Here is a 22,520-nt window from a genome sequence, read left to right on the forward strand (position 1 = left end):
AAGATTAAGCCACCCAAGAGGTGGCACGGGCATGAATAGCCCGTAATCCTCTTATTCTTACGTCCTCATTCTTATACCCATTATTACCCCCCTTCCTACACCCCTTTATAACACCCATCCCATTCGTACCTTTCGCCTTGTTCTTACCTTCCTCTAGGAATTTCCTCCTCCTCCTTACCTCTCTCCACCTCCCTCTTGCCTTACTTAATGCCCACCCTCCCTCGATCCACACACAGCCCCGCTCCTGTGCCAGTTAAGTCCACTACGGGCTCACCATAGCCCGTGCTACTTGGAACTTGTTCCGAGTAGCTGAATCTATAACAACAACAACTGGATCCCTTACGGGCTCACCATAGCCCGTGCTACATGGACATTTCGTTCAGAGTAGCTACATCTAAAACAACAATCTCGCACCATCACAATCGACTTGATACGTACGTACAAACACATGACGAAACTACGACGTTGCTGCAACGTTCGAACAAGGTTAAACCCCTTCTAACAATTGTTACAACCAATATAGCAAGTTGTAACAACGTTCTAATACGTTATAAAAAGCTATAACAAGACGTAACTCCTTTATTACAAGTTGTAAGAAGGGAATCATAGGGACCGTGGAAGCTTTTCAAGGTAAACTAGTATGCTTAGTATGTCACATATGCACGTATTAAATAAGTCAATATTGACTGTAAGAAAGTGCGAGAACGGGTTGGGAGCGTTACGTCGTGTGTTGGCAGGACCATTATTATGGTCCAGGACCGACGCGTGGTCGTGTCCTCATCACCTGGTGTGTGGTGTACTCTTCATATCATCATCCATGTTATTGTGACTCGTCGTCTGCAGCGCCACAGTTGGTCTCCACAGGAGTGGTAATTGAGTGTACCGTACCGGAAGTGTCGATCATGTTATGACAAGGGATAATTATATGCAAGACGTAATGGTTCCACATCTGCTCATGACTGTTAATGCTGTCCGCCACTCCTCATAACATAATTACTGTCAATATAATGTGTGGTCCCTGGGGAGGGCGGTCCTGGAATACTAAGACTTGGAACCCGTACTCTTGATAATTACTCGGGACAATAATGAGTTATTACTCTCTGCTTGTTCATCACCCCATTGCCAGTAAGGTATTTACTTCACATATTAAATCACTTTGAAATTCACTGTAGAATGACAAAGACCAAGTAATCTCTTGTAAGATCCAAGACAGAGGGAAATGTACTCAAATAGCAAATAAAAATTTAGCAAAGTAATTTATTAAAAAAAAAAACAATTATATCCTACTAGCAATGGGTTGATTTACATGTGCAATTCAGGAAGCAACTACCTACAACTCTGCAACTCATCAGACTAGGTGTAAGGTGGCGTCCAGCCCCCAGGAATAGCCGTGCCATCCAGCACTATCCTATTCACACTAAAAATCCTGGCTCATCCTCGAGCTTATATATGGGACCATGACCAGCTGGAGGGAAGGGTGTTGACCTGTGGCCAGGTCAGCTTGTGAACAGGTCGTTGTGACAAGTTAACTTGTACTGGCCATGCTACCCGACCAGATAACTATCTATTAGTTAAACAGATTCCATTCCCAACAACTCCTCGAAGAAATAGGACTCATTAATCTCGGCAACACTTGAGAAGGGTAATAGAAGAATAGGCAAGGACAATCCTTGAGCAGTTACAGTTGTGTGAGACTATTCCCACGCGTCTGACCCCCAACCTTGGAGACATACAGACGTTCTTATGTTTTATTAAAAATATTGTCTCCAAACAAATGTTATCATCTTGTTTCCTCAAAAACAATGCTACAGTCAATCTCGGTGTAGTCAATGTTAGCGCCACGGTGTTACAGCCTCAACCATTGCCTGTATAATGATGCATTCAGTGAGGTCCTCACTGCTCTTCACGGAGGGAGTGAAGCAGTCTACCTGCAATGTTAAATGGGATTCTTGTAGTGTGATTTGTGCATTTGTACTCACTGAATTTGTGCGCCCCTTGAGGGACTTGAAGTAGAGGCGGGTAGAAATAGCCTAAGCTACTCTATTCTTTGAGATGTATTTTTTTCTTGTCTCAATAAACATACTTGAACTTGAACTTGAAACAGTCTGACTGCCTAACTTCCCATGTTGTCCAAAATATCTCACCACAACAAACGCACCTCTAGCTATGACGTCACATCTATACACTACTGGATTTAACGAGAATTATCAGCTGGCTTTATACCACTTACATGCAAAACTCCTGTTATACTATTCAGTTTATTCACATGCGGACAGGCAGAGGATGTGTCCAGGCTGGCTGGCGCCACCTCGCCTGACGCCGCCGTCGTCTCCGCACAAGGATACGCATCGAGGCGAATATAATTATCTCATCATTATTATAACATGACCAAACACTCGTGGAGCTGATTCTGGCTGCACGAGTGACCTCCCACCAGCCACACTCCCTCCACAAGGCCTCACCGCTAATTTAAACACAAGTATAACACCACAACACACAAGATATAACACCACAACACACAAGATATAACACCACAACACACAAGATATAACACCACAACACACAAGATAAGCAGTCCCCGTGGCGCAGTGGTAACACTCGCCCGTGCTTCGCGAGCGATTTGGCCTGGGTTCGTATCCTGGCCAGGGAGGATTAACCGGGTGCCAATCCTTAATTGTACGGTTCTGTTCACCCAGCAGTGAAGGTACCTGGTTGTTAAACGATTTGGTCACCCAACCACTTGAGGTGGACGGTAGAGCGATGGTCTCGCTTCCTGCAGGTCGGCGTTCAATCCCCGAACGTCCAAGTGGTTGGGCACCATTCCTCCCCCCCCCCCCCCGGTACATCCTAAATCCTTATCCTGATCCCTTCCAGTGATATATAGTTGTATTGGCTTGGCGCTTTCTCCTGATAAGTCCTTCCGTTTTCAGGTTAGACAAAGACTAAAAAGACTAAACGATTTGGCGGGTCGTATTCCTGGGAAAATTAGATTAAATACCTGCCCGAAACACTATGTGTGCGAGTGGCATGCATAGAACATAACAAATCTATGCCATGTTCTACAAAACAAATGTAAAACAATACAACAAATATTTTTACTCTGAAATAATATAATTTAATAACGAAATTATACAAAACTATGTGGCAGGTGACGCCACGGGAAGTCGACGATCCAAGCGACAATGTTGAGGCTTTGGGTAATTTGATGGACCCAATTTCGTTATAAAATTATTTTATTTCTGAGTAGACAAATTTTTGTCATGTTCTACATTCAGCACCAACATTATAGCGAGTAAATATATCATATTTCTTCAATGTTTACATAATACCAGGAAACTTTGGGTAATTAGACGGGCCGCGCGCTCCCTGCCGCTCTCACACGCTGGTCAACTGTTCTTGTATCGCAAGTAACCATCCTTGCTACAGTGTAATATAAGGATTTGCAGCAAGACAACAAAACCGAGTGGCCGTATAATGGAAACACTGGGCGCCTGGTTACACACATAAATCACAATGTGATTTCTGTGTGTAATGAAGTAAGGGCGAAGAGGGAGAACGGTATATTGATATACCTCGAGTGCATGAGGGGGAGCTTGTGTAAAACCCTGGTTTGTGCCTCGGAGAGGCTACAGGATCCAGTAAGTTTAGTAGAATTTCGGTTTCAACTCCTTTTGACCATGTCGTAGCTCAGTCGATTAAGGCAGCGTCTGGGATGCTCTCGGACGCAGGTTCGAATCCTCGTCACGGCCCATTGTGGATTTGTTCACTGGGCGCCTGCTTGACACTGTGCCAACACCTGCACTCACTGGGTGAAGGTCTTGGTGGCACAACTTGCACCTCTTTATATGCTGGCTCCAGCTTTCACAACAGTCCCAGTCTTACTCAGTGTGAATACACTCATCTAATTATACTCAATTGTGCTTGCAGGGGCTTGAGCTTCGGCTCTTTCACCCCCTCTATCAAATTTTAAAAAACTATTGTACTGGTTGATTGATAAAGATTAAACCACCCAAAAGGTGGCACAGGCATGAACAGCCCGTAAGTGGAGGGTCTTTGGAGCCATTACCAGTACCAATAGCCGAGACTGGAGATCTGTGGATGGATGGATTTTTTTTTGAGGGAGTGGGGGGGGGGGCACATTTTAGTGAGCAGTCCCAGAGGTTGATGACGGGTGTGAGGCGAGGGCGGGCAGGCGGCCGTCATAGAACAGGTTCCGCGCCACGAGAGCGTTGGCGCCAAGCTGGCGGCCATCGTATCTTCTCGGGTGTTTTGATGACCTCTCTCTTACCCGCTACCATCGCGCGCACGCCACAAATATTCCCAAAGAGGACACTTGGACTCACGCCTTCCTGACCCAGATAATAAGTCCTTGTAGGAGATGAGTGGAGACCAGAATCTGGCAGCAAGGCGACCAATACACACTAAAGCCAGGACTCTGAGCCAAGTGCATGGCGCCTCGCATCACTGCATATCACATAACTCAGTGGTGTCCAAGAACTGTATAAGTACTTCACTGATAATAATGTGGTGTCATTTGATACTTAAACAAATATCCAAAGTTTGCTTACTGTAGGTGCAGCATGAACATAACTGTAATGCTGGCGCCCAGTTGGGTGGGTGTGGAGCAGGAGTAGTAACTGTGTGACTGCCACGAAGCAGGTATAAACTGCCTGTATAGACTGTCGTGGGCTGCTTCTTGAACCACTTGTGACATAAAAAGACTATTGATATTTGTGCATGTATTTCTGTCAGAGAAAAGGGAAATTGTATAACTAACTTCACAAGATTGTGTAACTAACTTCACGAAATTGTTACATGCTTAGCTAAATGAACTATGGGGTTCAGATTCTGAACCCATTATGTGCCTCTGAAATTTTTTCACTACCGCCCACGGGATGGGTATGGGGCCACCACCGCCCACTGGATGGGTATGGGGCCACCACCGCCCACTGGATGGGTATGGGGCCATCACCGCCCACTGGATGGGTATGGGGCCACCACCGCCCACTGGATGGGTATGGGGCCACCACCGCCCACTGGATGGGTATGGGGCCACCACCGCCCACTGGATGGGTATGGGGTGCATAATAAGTGACTACACTCAGAGAGAGTATGACCAGTAGTGTATGTATAGTGGGGAGGAAGGCGGCGGCGCCCCTCCTCTCTGACGCTGAACCAGCCTATCCAGTTTCATCTGTCACACATCACAAGTCACATCCCAGTGATCGTTAATACGATTGTAAATACAGGAATTGTTAATACAAAATGACAATTATGTACTTCCTTTAAACTGTATATTCCTTGTGTTTGGTTTTAAACACAAAAATAAAAATCGATGACAGGTTTAAAATAAATGTGTAGGTGTTATGGAGCATTTTTTGTTGTTTTGTTTTAATTTGTTCGCTTCCCGTATCTTTAGAAGGTGACTACGCCCCTGAGAGTGACCCTGGCAGCTATATCTGTACAGGTTCCCGGTGCCGGGCAGGTAGAGTCAGGCGCGCCATATCTCATCCACCCACTCACAATCATGGCTTCAGGCCCACATGCCACTGCAACGGCGAGACATGTTAAGTCCTCCTCTTGCATTTTCTCTCTCCCTTCTTTATTATTCCTGCCTCCTTTCCGCTTCTCTCCCCTTTCCTACATGCTCCTATCCACCCAGAGGAATTGGCACCATGGTTGCCTGTCCCTCCTTTGGACGGCAAGGACAGTTTATTATCGTTTAGAATTACAGTATAAGGTCACATGTTTTCTCATGGCTCTCCGAAAATAGGCCAGATACCCAGCTTTCCTGGGAAAACCCCGCCTCCTGGATGAATAACTCCCTCATTAGCTGAGAGTGCCAGGGCCTATGTCTAGTTCAAAGTGATTGGATATTGGCCTAGAGAGGGGCGGAGTTTTCTAGAGCAAGAGCGTGAGTGAAGCCTATACTTTCTTGAAGGATGAGACAAAAGTGTGTTAGTGTGATCTTGGGGGTGCTTGAGAGGGGGGTGGGGGAGCATGGTGCTGTGGGGAGAGAGGGGGGGGGTGGGGGAGCATGGTGTGATCTACCACGGAGCCTACAACATAGGCTGAGAAAGCAGTGGACACAAGGTAATTGTCTGTTTGAGTTTCCTGTACAATTTGATGCACATTACCCACGCCTATAAGGATAGGATGTCACTACCTTAAGGGTAATTAATTTGCCTTAGTGAATAAAGTTACTGTTTATTAATCTGTATATTTTATATATTTTCCCTTAATAAAGCCTGAGTCATAGATTTTGAATTGCTTTGAACATCACCTGTGATCTTGAGCACTTTATGAGTAAATATATTTCCCCTTGTAATTGAGTATGGCGTAAAGGAGGAAAGAAGGCATAAAGTGGGGACATAAATAAGGAAGAATAAAGTAGAAAAAAGGGGGAAGAAGCACATACAAAGATTAATCAGGTGTAGTGGGCGGGAAATTTTGAGGAGTGTCTTCTATGTTGGCATCTTGGTGCCGGTCTTGTTCTTACTCTCATGGTGGGTAGTGAATAGTTCCGTAATTTGGGTATTTATGGCGGTTGTTCTACTTTTATGTGGATTACTTTTATGTGGATTACTTTTATGTGGATTTCGATAGATACAGCGATAGCAGGCGGCTTGACGTTTGCGAGGCACTACACATCAAGAAGTCAACACCAGCAATCAACAGCCAATTAATGCACAACTATATTCTACCCACCTCAAGACTCCGCTCCAATATAGAAGCATCAAGAAATATGGACCAATAGGCTTTCTACAAACACTTCTATTCAATACCCATTGTTTCGTGTTCTGTCTTGTGTTGATGAAATTAATACCCTATTAATGCCACCTCTTGTTCTGTCTTGTGTTGATGAAATTAATACCCTATTAATGCCACCTCTTGTTCTGTCTTGTGTTGATGAAATTAATACCCTATTAATGCCACCTCACCCCATCCACCTCACTCAAATGTAGATATAAAATCGGAGATGCGTAAGTTCTATTCAGTTGTGTATTTGTAAACTAAAGTCTTTGAAAATGTAATAAGTTTTACGAAACGCGCTCGTGTCGCGTCAGACTAGAAATAAAAATGAATTTTGGAGAATTGATTTTTGATTTACCTCCAACAGTGAAACGAAATGTACGAAAGATTGAGAAAATTCGTGTTAGAATTATTAATCTTACTTTTTCGGTCATATTTAATAATACATATATATATATATATATATATATATATATATATATATATATATATATATATATATATATATATATATTATATATACACACACATATATAATTATATATATACTTTAACTATCAACAAGGGGGGGAGGGAAAATTAATCTACCATATTAACGAAGCCTGGAAGATGTAATCTTTGCAGCCCTTAGCTGTGTGTGTGTTGAAGATCCATCCGGAACTCCGTCTAGATAAGGTAAGTAAGTCTCCTCTTTCACTAACTTCTCCTCTGCCGCGCTTAGATAGGTTTCTTCCTAGAACAAGTAGGCGGCTTCCGACCATTGAGCTCCTCTGTAAATTGCACTAGGAGGGAGCGAATGAACCTCTACTAGTTTCCCACACAGGTTACTGGCCCTCCTCTCTTTTACTGAAGAGACTGGTAGAATAGCTTCTTCTTCACCCAGGGTCGTTATTAATGCTACACTCAGACCAGGACTTGCCGTCTGAGCCTCCCTACACAGTTCCACACCTTGGAACGGCGGCCTGCGGTCCAGCTCCTCTGCTCTTCCTCGGAAGGCGACCGGCAGCTCCTCTTCGCCTCTCGAATACTGCTTGGGAATACGTCCGTCTGGAGGCTCAAATCTCACTGAAACGGGAGACCGTCAAGCAACACTCCTTGTTACTCTCACTCCACTGCTATTTCTATTGTGGCTAGTGACGACGGCTCTCTCCCGCCCCCCGCAGGGGCGCGCTGGCGTAGGGCTACGTCACGCAAAGGGCGCTTCCTAATTGGTCAGCCTGGACAGGCCCCTGCATCTGACCAATCATATCCCTTGCAACTAGGTGCCAAGACGCCTCCGGAGTATCTCTTGACGGGAAGACGTTCTCTTGACGGGAAGCTGATCCATCATTTTATGGTAGAGCTGCGCTCTCATCTACTCTCATTTAAACTTAGAACATAAATATCTTTATTCTGCGGCATCTCGCCTTCTTTTTTAGGGTTATTAAATATTACTAGGCTTCTCCTAGGCTACGCACAAAGGGGAAGTATGATTCTTAACAGTCAGGAAAGAAGCGTATTATCCGCACTCCACAACAACCAACACACGCGTTGGTGCACTTAAAGTGCAGCGCACTACACTGGCGCCCGGTGCACCAACACTGGTGCACTTAGCGTATAGTGCACCACACTAGCGCTCGTGGGACTGTTGCTCGGTATGATTTGTTTGTTATCACAGTGAGGCGGCCGACCTTCACACGCACACCACACCTCTCATGTATCATACTTCCTCCTCCACCACACTCACAACACGTCCCTCCCTCCACCACACTTAAATTCAAATTCAATTTTGTATTCAGGAAAAGTACATACATAGATGATTTGCAAACATAAAGTTGGATTTATAGATAGAGCTAATATATACAATACCTAAAGCCACTAATACGCATAGCGTTTCGGGCAATGTGTGTGTGTGGGGGGGGACCACTTAGATGAACTTAATAGTAATCGGGATTAGGTATAAATTGTGTTGAAAAAAGAAATAAAAGGGGGGGGGACATGGCAGAAATCATCAATTGTACAAGTTGGAGAACAAACAGCATTATTTAATTAAAAAAAAGACATGGGTTGACATTTAGGGGGTAAGGTAGGTTACATGGAGTTAATAAGGTAGTACTTTGTTTTACTCTTAAACTGGTTGAGAGAGGTACAGTCTTTGACATGATTGGGAAGGTCATTCCACATTCTGGGTCCCTTGATTTGTAAAGCATTTCTAGTTTGATTAAGTCGCACTCTTGGAATATCAAATAGGTATTTGTTTCTGGTGTGGTGCTCATGGGTTCTGTTACAACCTTCTAGGAAGCGTTTAAGGTCAGGATTGGCATCACAGTTCAGAGTTTTAAATATATAGAGTACACATGAGAGGATGTGCAGTGACTTAATATCTAACATATTCAAAGACAACACTTTGAATAGACTTTATTCACAACACGTCCCTCTCTCTCCCTTCACCTCACTCACAACACGTCCCTCTCTCCCCCTCCACCTCACTCACGTCATACTGATCCAATTTGTTATTGTTTACGGGTCTTGTAAGCAGCGTAATGTTTACTAGCAGGTTATACAGGGTGTGTGTGAGCGAGGGCGACTGTAGGTGGTTGTGCCTTGGTGGGGGTAGGACAAGGAAGACTGTGGTCGTCTGGACCTGGCGCTGGCCAAGGTCGACCACTGTGTATAACCATGCTTAACACAGAGTACACACGTTACCACACACTATACTCTTCCTATAATGCTTAGCACCCAGTACACACACATCTACCACACACTACACTTTTCCTACCATGCTTAGCACCCAATACACATGCCTAACTCCGTTGCCTATCAGACAAGGATATATGCAGCATCATTATGAACTACACCTCGTGGGGAACAAAAGCAACAGAGTTGTGATGAGCAGCATAAAAGTAACGTTCACAAATGCAGATGAAATTACAAATAAACGAGTAGCGTTACAAGAAAGAGTGGCAAAAGAACAGCCACACATGATCGTGATACTAGAAACAAAACTGACAAGTATTATAGAAAATGTAATCTTCCCACGAGGATATGAGGGAATAAGGAAAGATAGGGTGAACCGAGGGGAATTAAGGTGGTGTAGCTCTGTTGCTACAGCTTCACTGGAACTTTGAAGATGTAAAATTATCAGAGGAATCTGACCAGTGTGCAGGCGATGAGTCACAATAACGTGGCTAAAGTATGTTGACCAGACCACACACTAGAAGGTGAAGGGACGACGACGTTTCCGCCCGTCCTGGACCATTCTCAAGTCGATTGTGATGAGGAAGTAGATGCAGGCAATAAAATTTATTGCCTGCATCTACTTCCTCATCACAATCGACTTTAGCAGTTTTATTTACTTTATTTTTTTTTTATTTAATGTGCATAAGAGCCTTTGTCATCCGCGAGGTATTAGCTGCATTACCTAAGCACGTCACACCAGCAAGAATATATGCTAAGGATAATAGCAGTTGGAGACATGAAGATAGTGGTAGCAGTGATTTATTTACAATCCCTTACCAAACAACAAAAGCTCTAAGGAAGAACACGACAATGGGAATGATAATTTTCTAAAGGTATTGGGAATCAAAGCCACAGTGGCAAGATAAGCAAGAGCTAACATACTAATGCTAGGAGACTTAATTCACAGGGAATTAGACTGGATAAATAAGGAGCCCCGACGGGGATGATGAAACATGGAGATCAAAACTAGTAGAATGACCGTCAAACACGTCTTAGAGCAGCATATTACAAAATAATTACGAGTAAAGGAAATGGAGCCACTGACAACACTCAACATGGTCTTTTCCCAAAATGAGACATGTTGAAAAAATAAAATATGATATCCATCTAGGAGCTATACAGCGATTACTGTATCATCTTGTTTGCATACTAAGTGAATCTAATAGAGTTGGTTAGACAAAAAACCTGCTGAAAACGATATTACAAACGTGGGGAAGACAGTAAAATGAGGGGCTTTCAGTGCGAAATCCAATGGGAGAGAGAACTGAAAGGGAAGACATTATATGAAATGATGCAGTGACAACAGTGAGTGTCCATGTCACCTCAGGTTGAGGAGACAAGGGGTAATTCTCACAGAAAATGACCAGGAGATATGTGAGGAGTTCAACAAAAGATTTCAGGAGGGATTTACATTAGAACCAATGGGAAAATCAAGATTACGAGATGAAATGCTGAAAGAAACGGTGGATGACACTGTAGCCACTGAAAAGTTAAAAGAAAAACCATCTGGGAGAACTGAATGTGACAAAGTCAATGTAACCAGACAATCTCACCATGGCTGCTAAAGAAGGCTGTTATCTAAAATTTGTAATAAAATGTTCGAGACAAGAAATCTCCAAGAATTCTGAAAAAGGGAAACGTAATTCTAATATTCTAAAAAAAAGGGGGGGGGGGACAGAGAGGAGGCACCAACACCGGAGGCACACGAGGGACAAAGACCAAATTAGGACTCCTTCAAGGCAATCTGTACAACATTTGTTAGCCCAGTACTAGAATATGCAGCACCGGCACTGAAGCTTCACCTTGTGAAGTACAGCGTCACCTTGTGAAGTACAGCGTTACCTTGTGAAGTACGAAACCAAAACTGATAAAGTACAAAGGTTTGCAACAAGATTAGTACCAGAGCTAAGAGGGTTAGGCTACGAGGATAGGCTAATGAAACTAAATTTCACATTCATACTAGACAGAAGAAACAGGAGGGAAATAAGAAGTCATCAAGTGGAATACCCTGAAAGAAGAAGCTTGCAGAAGCCATCTTCATCCACAACTTCAAGGCCAGACGCTACAAAGAATTCGATCGTCTGAATAGATACAATAATGCTAGTAGGCAGGGGGATAAGGAGCTAGACCTCATGCACTCCCACGTAAACACATCATAAGTGCTCACTTCTCTCTTTCTTCCTACCATGTTTAAAAATATCCCTACCATTAAGGGGGGTAGAAATAGCCTAAGCTACTCTATCCCTTTGAGATGTATTTATTGCTTATCTCAATAAACATACTTGAACTTGAACCTACCATTACTTTGTTCCTATCATCACTTTGTCCCTCCCACCACTTTGTTCCTTCCATCACACCATCCCTGACACTGCCACTGCAGTTGCACAACATCAGCTATGTACCTGGGAAGATTCCTAATTCATGGACCAACAATCTCATTATTTCCAGTCTTAAATCTAACCATCTTAATGAGAGAATGTTGACCAGACCACACACTAGAAGGTGAAGGGACGACGACGTTTCGGTCCGTCCTGGACCATTCTCAAGTCGATTGTGAGAATGTTTTCAACCGCCTTCTTCACAGAATTAACGACGTGTTGTCTGTCCAGGCACAGGGTGTGGTCGGGTGGGCATCCTTCCACTGCCCAACCACTGTCTGCCTTGGGCATTACTAAGCGGCATCTCCCTCAGTGAGAACTCGCCAGAGTGGGTGTTGGAGGATCGGCCTCTTCGTTGGATAGGTTATTTATCCAACAGGAAGTCAATTGTAACGTTTCGAGGACATAGGAGTGTAACAAGAGACTCAGAACGAGGCACTCAGTCCTACCCTGTTTAATGTATTAATTAACGCGATGCTAAAATCTGTTCCTATGAGGCCCAACGATCATATCATGAGCTATGCTGATGGTATGATCCACACCTCCGGGTATACCAACACCCACAATATTCTTAACTCTGTATTCTACATCTCTATACACCCTTTTGACCCCCACCCTTCTGAACCCCTCATGGCTGGGATAAATGGTGTTATGGCTGGGATAAATGGTGTTATGGCTGGGATAAATGGTGTTATGGCTGGGATAAATGGTGTTATGGCTGGGATAAATGGTGTTATAGCTGGGATAAATGGTGTTATGGCTGGGATAAATGGTGTTATGGCTGGGATAAATGGTATTATGGATGGGATAAATGGTATTATGGATGGGATAAATGGTGTCATGACTAGGATAAATAGCGTAATTGCTGGGATAAATGGTGTTATGGCTGGGATAACTGGTGTATTGGCTGGAATAAACGGCGTAGTGGCTGGGATAATGATGTCATGGCTGGAATAAATGTGTCATAGCATGTATAAATAGTATCATATCAGGGATAAAGTGTCATGACAGTATTGCATGGTGTCATTACAGGGTTAAATGATGTCATGGCAGAGATAAATGTAATCATAATGAGAATAAATGGTTAGTTAAGAGAATATACTTAAGGTTCTCTAAACAAGTATATGCTGTTATATATAAAGTATACGGTATAGCTGTGTATAGCAAGTGCCATGCAGCTCCCACGACTACTGCCACTGCCTGCATGGCGCCTTACACCCTCGCTCGTTGTTGCTGCCTACAGGTTAATATTGTTGGTGGCGCTGTGCTTACCTTCCTCGGTGATGGATGAGAGAGAGACGGGTGAGCCCTGGTGGATGACAGGAGGCATGGTGTACAGGTGGTGGTGGTCCGTCGTGGCCAGCTGGGACCACATTAGCTAGTGCTCTTCTCTGCCCACCTCGTTACCTTACCCAGTCACAGCTACGTTACCAAATAGTCGACCTCAACAACCCTAATGATGTTCAGTGTTACCCCCAAAGTTGTCACTTTTTAGTACTATTAATAATCAATTATTTACGCGCACAATAAGATAATTAGTCTCTCTGAAGCGAATTTTATTTCAGTCTCGGTTGAGGAATTGCAAGTGCGAGAGTTCGGGTTGAACGCGAGTGCAAGTTGAGTATGTAGAGCGCGAGTGTGTTAAGTGCGCAGAGCGCGAGTGTGTCGTACTACGGAGCCTGGAGCCCCCACGCGGCTATAACACCTTCCGCACACTCCCCTCACTGCCACCTACTTCTTCTCCACACATTATTGTAACATTCGCCTCGTAGAATTACTTAGTAAAAGCATATATTCCCGAAATTATATAATAAATTCATGATTTTCTTAGCATTTAAAGTTGTAATTAACCTGCAGGTTTATTGAAGCTAATCGTTATATATTAAAGAGAGTGGTGAGCGGTGTCAACCCCAGAAGGTCGGTTGCCATTCATTCATTCCACGGCAGACTCGTCAGTGTTTACGTGTGTCCCAGGCTATACTCACACAGCTCTGCCTCCTCCCACCCACCAAGTGTTCCCAACCTGAAATTAATATGCTGCTAAAAATATATTTAATTAATAGGTGACATAAATTTTTAATTAAAGGTTTTAATTTGGTGTTAGGACAATTTGCAAGGTTATTGCGCGGTGGTGCGAGTGGTGGCAGGGTGCCAGGGTGTCCAACGCCACCCGTCCACGACGGATGGATCGATAACACATACTATCTCTCTCATCTCTCCCCTAACACTTATAATGAGCTAATTAAACTAAACTAACTGCATTCGCAGATAACCTAATAAATCTAATCATAAACAATGAGCTCAACAAAAATCACATCATTCTAGGAGGTGACTTCAGTACTGACCTGTGTCAACAAAATAGCCCTCACGTCAACAATTTCCTAAACAGCATGAACTCCTGTATGCTAATCCCCCTATACTATGCGAGGCTGGCTAACATCAAAACTGCCTTCAGAAACCTGTATAAGGAATCTTTCAGAACCTTGTATTCTACATATGTAAGACAAATCCTGGAGTATGCGGCCCCAGCATATAGCCCGCGTACAAATTCCACAAGGGCCGTGACGAGGATTCGAACCTGCGTCCGGGAGCATCCCAGACACTGCCTTAATCGACTGAGCTACGACAGGGTTAAAAAGGGTTGAAACCGAAGTTCTACTGAACTTACTGGATCCCGTAGCCTCTCCGAGGCACAAACCAGGCCAGATCCCGTGCCTCGGAGAGGCTACGGGATCCAGTAAGTTCAGTAGAACTTGTTGATGTTGTATGTCAGCTAACCTTGAAACCAATAAAAACAAGACTCAAGATGATCTAAGAGGGTGAAGAAATGGTAAAGAGAATGGCAATGGTAGACAGTAGTAACACACTTAAGAATTATTCATTAATAAATACAAACTCGTCCTTCACCTATGGTAGAGAAAACTCTACTGGGGGGAGGGGGGGACCGGCTTCACTGGCCTGCGGAGTGGGGGTGCTGCGCCGGATCCCCAAGTCTAGGGCTGCCCGCAGCTACTTACCATATGTCTAGTGCTCACTTGTAGTGCAAGTTGGGGGTTGCAGACTTTACATGTAAACTAGGCACTAGCATATCATTACCCCTGGAAATTCTTATCTATTCTTTTCTATGCCCTCTGTGTATACAGAATATATTTTATACATACTGTACTGGCTGTGCCACTCAATTAACTCTGGCATTGTTTTTAATTATAGTATTAAGCTGATTGCGAGTACTGCAACATTGCTTCGGCTAGCTGGCACTAGGCACGGTTAATGTCCTACGACTTATTCCCTTAGTTGCACCTTTGCAGTACTGGCATTCTACTCAGTCATGTTACACGTCTTTTATATTGTGGTACAGCAGTTGCTCTGTAAACATTATTTAATAAATTAAGGTCCCCCCACTCCTGGTTTGTTTTTTCTCCCCGATCAGAATTATTCATTAATAAATACAAACTCGTCCTTCACCTATGGTAGAGAAAAGTCTACTTGGAAGGATTCAATTTACATGAAATTAAGATTAGGATACAAATATATCTGGCAATACGGTGTTGATGGCAGTGAAAAAGATAATGAGTGGTAGCCCGTAAGTGGTGGCCCTTTGGAGCCATTACCAGTATCATTAGCTTTTGCGGGAGATCTGTGGAGGTGCGACTGCACCCTGCGTGACGGGAGATGTCTCCCCCCGTGTGGCCAAATGATATACTTGATTGATTGATTGATAAAGATTAAGGCACCCAAGAGGTGGCACAGGCATGAATAGCCCGTAAGTGGTGGCCCTTTTGAGCCATTACCAATATCAAGAGCTGATACTGGAGATCTGTGGAGGCGCGACTGCACCCTGCGTGACGGGAGATGTCTCCCGGACCAAATGGTGACCAGATTGATTGATTGATGAAGATTAAGCCACCCAAAAGGTGGCACGGGCATGAATAGCCCGTAAGTGGTGGCCCTTTTAAGCCATTACCAGTATCAAGAGCTAATACTGGAGATCTGTGGAGGTGCGAATGCACCCTGCATGATGGGAGATGTCTCCCTTGTGAATGTGTTAAGATGAAGATGAAGCCACCCAAAAGGCGGCACGGGCATGAATAGCTCGTAAGTGGTGGCCCTTTTGAGCCATCACCAGTATCAATAGATGATACTGGAGACCTGTGGAGGTGCGACTGCACCCAGCGTGACGGGAGATGTCTCCCGGACCAAATGGTGACCAGATGGTGTGGTGACGATTGATTGATAAAGATTAAGCCACCCAAGAGGTGGCACGGGCATGAATAGCCCGTAAGTGGTACAATTTTTTTTCCCAGTGTTATGAGGTTGCATTTAACCATCAAGCTGTTATCGTGGGGGAGGATACTGCTTCACAGTCTTTATGAGGGTGTCCAGCTGCTGGACACCTTTGTTGACCAGGAGAGTGGCTGTGTTGATGGCTTCAGGGTGGCCACTGCATGATTCAGGAACTCTTAAAGCTCTTCTAAGGTCATTGGTTGCTTCACATTCCAGAAGATAGTGACGTAATGGCTTTTCTGTGACAGTTTGGCAGAAGATGCACTCTCTCTGTCGGGGTTCACCAATCTCCCAGTTGCATCTGTAACCTAGACGTAGTCTATATAGCCTAACTGCTATTTCCCTGTGGATTCCTTTTGGGATATTTAACCTTTCTAATTTGGTTGCCTGAAGATACCATGTTGCAGATGGCGAACCTTCAGCTATTCTCTGGTGCAGGTAGGCTTTGTTGAGATGTGAGAGTTTTTTGGTGATGATGTTTTTTATGTTCTCTAGGCTGGGTTGAATTGTTTTATGTATCACTGGATGACGAGTTGCCAATTTAGCAATTTCATCAGCTTTTTCATTTAATGGGATTTCAATATGGGATGGGATCCAGTTTAAAGTTATGTTGAGGCCTTTGCCTTTAGCGACTGCTCCTTGATACAAAATGGTGGTAATTATTTCCACATTATCTTTCCACTGTTTTTGTCCTAGTATTTGAAGTGCAGCTTTTGAGTCTGTGTGTATGATTGCATTTTGAGTGTTTTGTGCAATCACATATGCGAATGCCTGTTGTATATGGTTTTTTGTTACCTGTAATTAGGAAAAAGATTATAGCTTCGTAATTAGTGAACAAATAATTCGTAATTAGTGCTAATGAGGTTTGACATTAAGTTAATAAGAGGTTGGAGCGAGTATATTGTTTACTCGCTACAATTATATTGTTTATATTGAAGTATTTTAAAAGGACTCGAAAGCGGTGATGAATGGGTTGTTTTCGTGAACAATTTGCAATTACTTGACCGAATTTAATTTATATTTGTTGATATTTAGTATTATTTTTAATAAATAATAAATTAGATGGTGTGTTTTATAGCTTTAGTGACTTTAAATGTGTGAAACACTATGGGGGTACAGATGGCGTTGTTGAGTGAGGTGAATCAGCTGATTGCTGTCGTCAATAGTGGGTGGCGGGAAGCAGCAGTTTGACTGGTGTTTACCTCCACGAAACTGCACCTGTCATAGAGAAGACACCGCTGTTTGTGACTCTGACGCTCACACCTCATTCCTCACGCCTCATACTTCATCCCTGGATAAATGGTCAGTTACTTTGGAGGTATATATATTAACAGGAGTATGAGGTGCGACGCCAGGGCTGGCTAGTGAGCCAGTGTGTAGCACTGTCCCCGCTACACCCATATGTGTGGGTGTTGGATTTGACTCAGATATGTTGAAGTACTGGGGAAGTTTACATTAATAGAACTCATAATACTAGCCGAGTTTACAAGTTATATGATTCTTAGGAGCCATGAGTCATAGTAGGCAAGACAAACTAACCTAACCAACCGTCTATGGTCTGAGAAAAGTTTGAACTGGCTATTCATTGCTACTCTTAAGCCAGCCTGGCCCTCTAACCCAGCAAGCTAACCTAATCTTTTCTAAACTAATAAAAGTAATATATAAATGTTTGTGTTGTATGTAGAGTGTGCACGAGGTGTGCGACTTCACTATTATGTTGTCATTGTTATGCTGAGCACAGACAACATTTTGTCAGGATAATTATGGATGGGTTGGATTTGGTTAAAGAGTATCGATGACATATCTAGTTCAAACTTTCCGTGGGTATTAGACCATGCTGCAACTGGTTATTATGGTTCACTTTATGGTGTCTCATTGTGTAGAAATGGAAGTTGGAATTTGTCTTTACAGAGCATTGTGCTCTGTACGAATTGGCAGTGATTCGTTAGTCTGTGCATAAAGTATTGTTTATTTAAGAATAAACTAAATTTGTTTACTGTTTAGTACTTATTTGAAAAACAGGAATTAGTGAATATATAAAGTTTTATAAAAAATTGGGATAATTTTCTTCCAGAGAATCGGACCCAGAAAGAATGGATGATAATTGGGAAGACCTTGATGACAGCGCCGTGGAAGAGTGTATGGTGCTTGCTACCCAGATGTTTTCGGAGCTTCCTCAAGAGGAATGTTCATCGAATCAGAAAGTAGATGAAAGCCATGAAACAGCTGGGCAGAACTTTACAAATAGTATTACTATCCAAACAAACTCTGATGCCCAAAACCCTGTTAACAAAAGACCCAGACTTGTGGAACCCCCTCACAATAATGCTGCCAGTAACTTAGATGACAGTGGATTTATCAGTGTTCAGAGCAATAGTTTAAATACAGCTAATTCAAGGCTCCCTTCTAAAAATACAAGAACAGTTTGTAATCAACCAAGTAGTTTACCCAAAAATAGCTATTCTAACAGATTCAACGATTTCGCCATTCCTAGTAATAATTCGCATAAATCATCCTCGGGAACTTTAAAACCAGTGCATGGTTCAGGTAAAGTGTATAACTCTATTCCTATGAAAGGAGCTGGAGGCACTGTTAACTCTGGGAAAGGCTGTATTCAACCCTCGTGTTTATCAGGAAGAGCAGTAAATGAAGATAATAAAGAATTACTGAGAAGGATACAGATAGAGAAAAGCAAGCTTGAAGAAGATGTTCTACTCAAACAAGGAGAGGTTAGATATGTATTTGTTTGTCATTTTCAAAGTTTGCAGCATATGAACTGGTGGATTTTTTCCAGTAACTATGTTGCATTTATAGTAAACATAAATATATTTAAGGTCTGTGCATTATGTGTAATGTTCATAAATTGTATGGAAAGAATACTAGAAAAGTAAAAAATTCAAATGGTATATATATATATAATTTTTTTTACAGATATCTCTATTGCGAGCAGAGCTGAAAAGGAAAGAGGCAGCTTTGGAAACCGAGAGATTGGATCGTTGTGCTGCAATAGAAGCTGCAGAGAAGAGAGGCAAGGAAAAGGTGCATAAAAATCCTCTTGTCTAATTCTCTAAGGCATTTTGATATATATATGGTACAGTATACTTTGTAGCTTCAGTAATATTGAGTGCTGAAAAGAATATAAAATGGAGGCAAGAGGAGCCAGAGGACATGGTCAGTCAGTGGAAGGTTTCTCACCAACTCCATAGCTTGTACACTACCCCCCCCCCCTTCCCCAGTGGCACCCACCTCATTTCGGTGGTGGGCCTTGAATGCTTTGTTTAACCCTTCCACTATCCATCCCAAGTGGAGCCATAGTGGCTAATTATCCGCAAACTGTGCATCTGAGCTGGGTCCTTACTTTGTTACAGCATAAGATTTAAAAATCCGGCAGGGATACAAAGCTCACATTGGCTTTCTCAGGCCTCCAGTAAGTAGATGCCATTTAAAAAAAATTGTGGCCACTGTTCCTGGGTGTGAGCAACCAAAGCCAACAAATGCAGCACAAGCTAACAGCACCCACTGTTCAGCTTGTCAACAGCATCACTTAAAAAAATGAAAAATATACGAATAACTGCAGTTATTTGGCAATATCATCATAGAAGTTCCTGACTGTGATAAAGACTATATACAATGTTCAGATGTTGGTGAACACAAAGCTGTTTATGGTGTTCACACCACTATGCATACAGCTGCAGCACTCTGCCATTGTTTTGTGCATCTAAACATCTTGAAATGACAGTTCATGTTCATTTAGAAAAAAAAAAGTTGTGGAAAATTATTAAATTTCAGGATTCTGGTAACTGCAGCATTGTGCCCCAAATTAGCATTGTATGTAGTATATTGGGAGGAGGAATTTTTCTCCATTCATCTTGTCCTTCTGTTCTCGACTGGGTTCTGTCCTTTCTCTCTTGGCTGTTCTTTGATGAGCATCTAATAACTAAATCTGTTGCTGCTTGTGGGGCATTGAAGCTTTTTCTGCTTGCATTCTGGGTGGACGTTTCGCAAGTTTTTTTGTGCTTTGTTTCACCTCCCGCCTGTATATGCACTGCCTGAGCCTGCCTGGGTCTTTGGACCCGGATCTTTCTTTTCTTCCTTCACCTTGGCTTACTGTGACCCCTTCGGGCTGGGATTGTTTTTGGATGTCTTTGTTTTATTATTGTCTATTATTTCCTTGGCCTCCTGTTGTCGGGTGGGTGAGTTTTATGCTCTCCTCCAGTGCTGGGGTTTTTGTTCCTTTGGTCCTGGGGAAGGTTTGTTCGTTTGCAGCCTGCTGCTTCTATTTTGGCAAAGAATGAGATGGCAGGCTTCTAGAGGGGGTCCCTTGGTTGAGGAAGCTTGGTTGGTTCGGCCTGAGGTGCATCATGTACTTTATCCGAACGCGGCTTTACACTGCTACCTTTGTGCCACCAGTTCTGTTTTGGTGAACTTGTTGTTGATTGATCCGGTTTCTCTGGTTCCCTGTTAAAGAGCTCTGTTTCATAGGTTGTCTGCAGTGTCATTACAGCTAGCCAGCCTGTGGTCTCCCCTTGTGCTCATGATGTTCGTATATACTGTACTGTACGCTGCCTTGTCGGCTGTTTTGGTAATGTCTTGGGCTGATATTTGAGCACAGGTTTTGGAGATCTAACAGGGTTTTGGCTGCCGGGTGTTTTGTGGCCATTCCTGGTCATTCCTGCAGTCATGTGTTGCTCTGTGGCATCTGTTGCAGCCTTTGGTCTCTCCTTCGAGTTCCCGCTTTCCTGGTAGGTTTCCTGTTTTTTTTTTTTTTTTCCTTATCTGTGGGTAGTTAGCTTCAGGGAGCCAACAAAGCTCTCCACAGAAAACCAGTGTTGGATGTAATGAAATGCCAATTTTTAGGTGAGCCCTGGAGGCTCACTGACTCCCTCCCTCTCCCAGATTAGCAGTGTGATTCTCATTAATGAACTGAAAGCCGGCCAAAGGGCCGGCTCCCCCCCCCCTCCCACAATAAAGGAGTGATGTGGAGTTAACTAGCTGGGAAGGGGGCAATAATTTCACTAAGTTTTGGTTGTTTCTTATTGGGGTGAGTTCTTTTGGCATTTTGGGGGCTTCAGTCACATTTTTAAACCAGGCAGTGGTTTGTTTTGATTCCCCTATCTTTCTGGGTGAGCCCCTGTGGCTCACTGATTTCCACTGCCCCCTTCCTTCCCCTCTCTTCCAAGTTGTTGGTAGGAGTTTCTTCTGGTTTTGCATCTGCTCCTAAACTGATGGCATTAGACAGTGGACAGCGTGAGCCCTGGTCCCCCTTCCCAACTAGTGGGAGGGGTGGGGTGAAGCATTGCATGCTTGTTTTGAGAGATCGTTTGTTTGCATTGTTGAGGGAGTTAATTTGGCGGCTTTGGTCTCTTAGAGCCTAGCAGTAGTCTGTATTGGTTCACTGACTTTTCTGAATGCTTTCTCTGTGAAGTAGCGGAATGTCATCTGCTCCTTATATCTTTGTGAGGGGAGGGTGTCAGGTTCTGTCTCTGGTACTCAGTAGGCCAAACAGAACTCCATGGCTGATGTGATCTAGAAGTTGGAGCCATCTCGGAGAACTGCCTTCAACAGCCTGGATGACCAGACCCCCAGCCAGGAGGCCTGGTCAGAGACTGGGCCGCAGGGACAGTGATCTTCGGAATCACCACAAGGTAACCAAGCTCTTTACCTTGTGGTTACAAGGTAAACAGCTTGATTATCAAGAAAGTGTCATTTCATTTACTTTTTACGCTGGGTTTTTGTTATCATAGGTTTTCTCAAATTTATTTTTTTAAATTAAGAAAACTTATGATTGGGTGATGCATCATCATATAGAAGCCTCTTCTCATGCTGGATTGTGTGTATGTACTTGTCCACAATCTTTCCAATTGTTACATTGTATGAAGCTGGTCAGAACATCACTGTTAAGAGCAATTACTATAAGAAAAGTAATAATAATAATTTTATTCATTCAATATACCTAAGAACCTATTACAATGGTCTATTTGTAGGTACAGAGGTTGCATGTACTGAAATGCATTTTCCTTACAAATCGTGTGATTTAGAATAGATTTTCATACGGTATTGCTATGCTATTGTATAGTTGTAAATACAGTTCAGGTAATTGTGATTTATTATAAGATGATATGCAATGCAAATTTGTAGCATTAATGAATGGCATTTATTTCACAGGTAGCCAATGTTGCTGCTGAAGCCGAGACAAGGACAAAGGAGAGTGTGAGAAGTGTGGAGAAGCTAGAAGGAGAGCTTCTCTTTAAGGTACTTTACTTGCTGCTGCTTTTTTTTTTTTTTTTTTTTTTTTTTTTTTTTTTAACAAAAGTTCAGACATGAGTCACGGTAATGTGGTTGACAATATAATGTCTAACCCACACATTAGTTAAATGAGGAAACGAT

General features: G+C 43.1%; 2 protein-coding genes across 3 annotated transcripts in view; one reads left to right on the forward strand and one right to left on the reverse strand.

Moving 5' to 3' along the window:
• Nucleotides 1–13,532, reverse strand: part of LOC123763949 (uncharacterized) — a 37,698-nt gene extending 24,166 nt beyond the window's left edge. The window contains exon 1 of the mRNA XM_045751290.2: nt 13,122–13,532. Coding sequence (XP_045607246.1) covers nt 13,122–13,224 — 103 coding nt within the window. The 5' untranslated portion in view covers nt 13,225–13,532. The remainder of the gene's footprint in view (nt 1–13,121) is intronic.
• A 3,728-nt stretch (nt 13,533–17,260) lies between these two features.
• LOC123763948 (uncharacterized) overlaps nt 17,261–22,520 on the forward strand; it is a 45,538-nt gene continuing 40,278 nt past the window's right edge. The window contains exons 1-4 of one of the 2 annotated variants that reach the window (XM_045751289.2): nt 17,261–17,435; nt 18,208–18,862; nt 19,065–19,172; nt 22,299–22,385. In XM_045751289.2, coding sequence (XP_045607245.2) covers nt 18,227–18,862; nt 19,065–19,172; nt 22,299–22,385 — 831 coding nt within the window. In that variant the 5' untranslated portion in view covers nt 17,261–17,435; nt 18,208–18,226. Of the gene's footprint in view, nt 17,452–18,207; nt 18,863–19,064; nt 19,173–22,298; nt 22,386–22,520 lie in introns of both variants that reach the window. The other variant, XM_069329979.1, reaches the window with a different exon arrangement.

This window comes from Procambarus clarkii, chromosome 23 (genome assembly GCF_040958095.1).
Source record: "Procambarus clarkii isolate CNS0578487 chromosome 23, FALCON_Pclarkii_2.0, whole genome shotgun sequence".
In the NCBI taxonomy this organism is placed as follows: domain Eukaryota; kingdom Metazoa; phylum Arthropoda; class Malacostraca; order Decapoda; family Cambaridae; genus Procambarus; species Procambarus clarkii.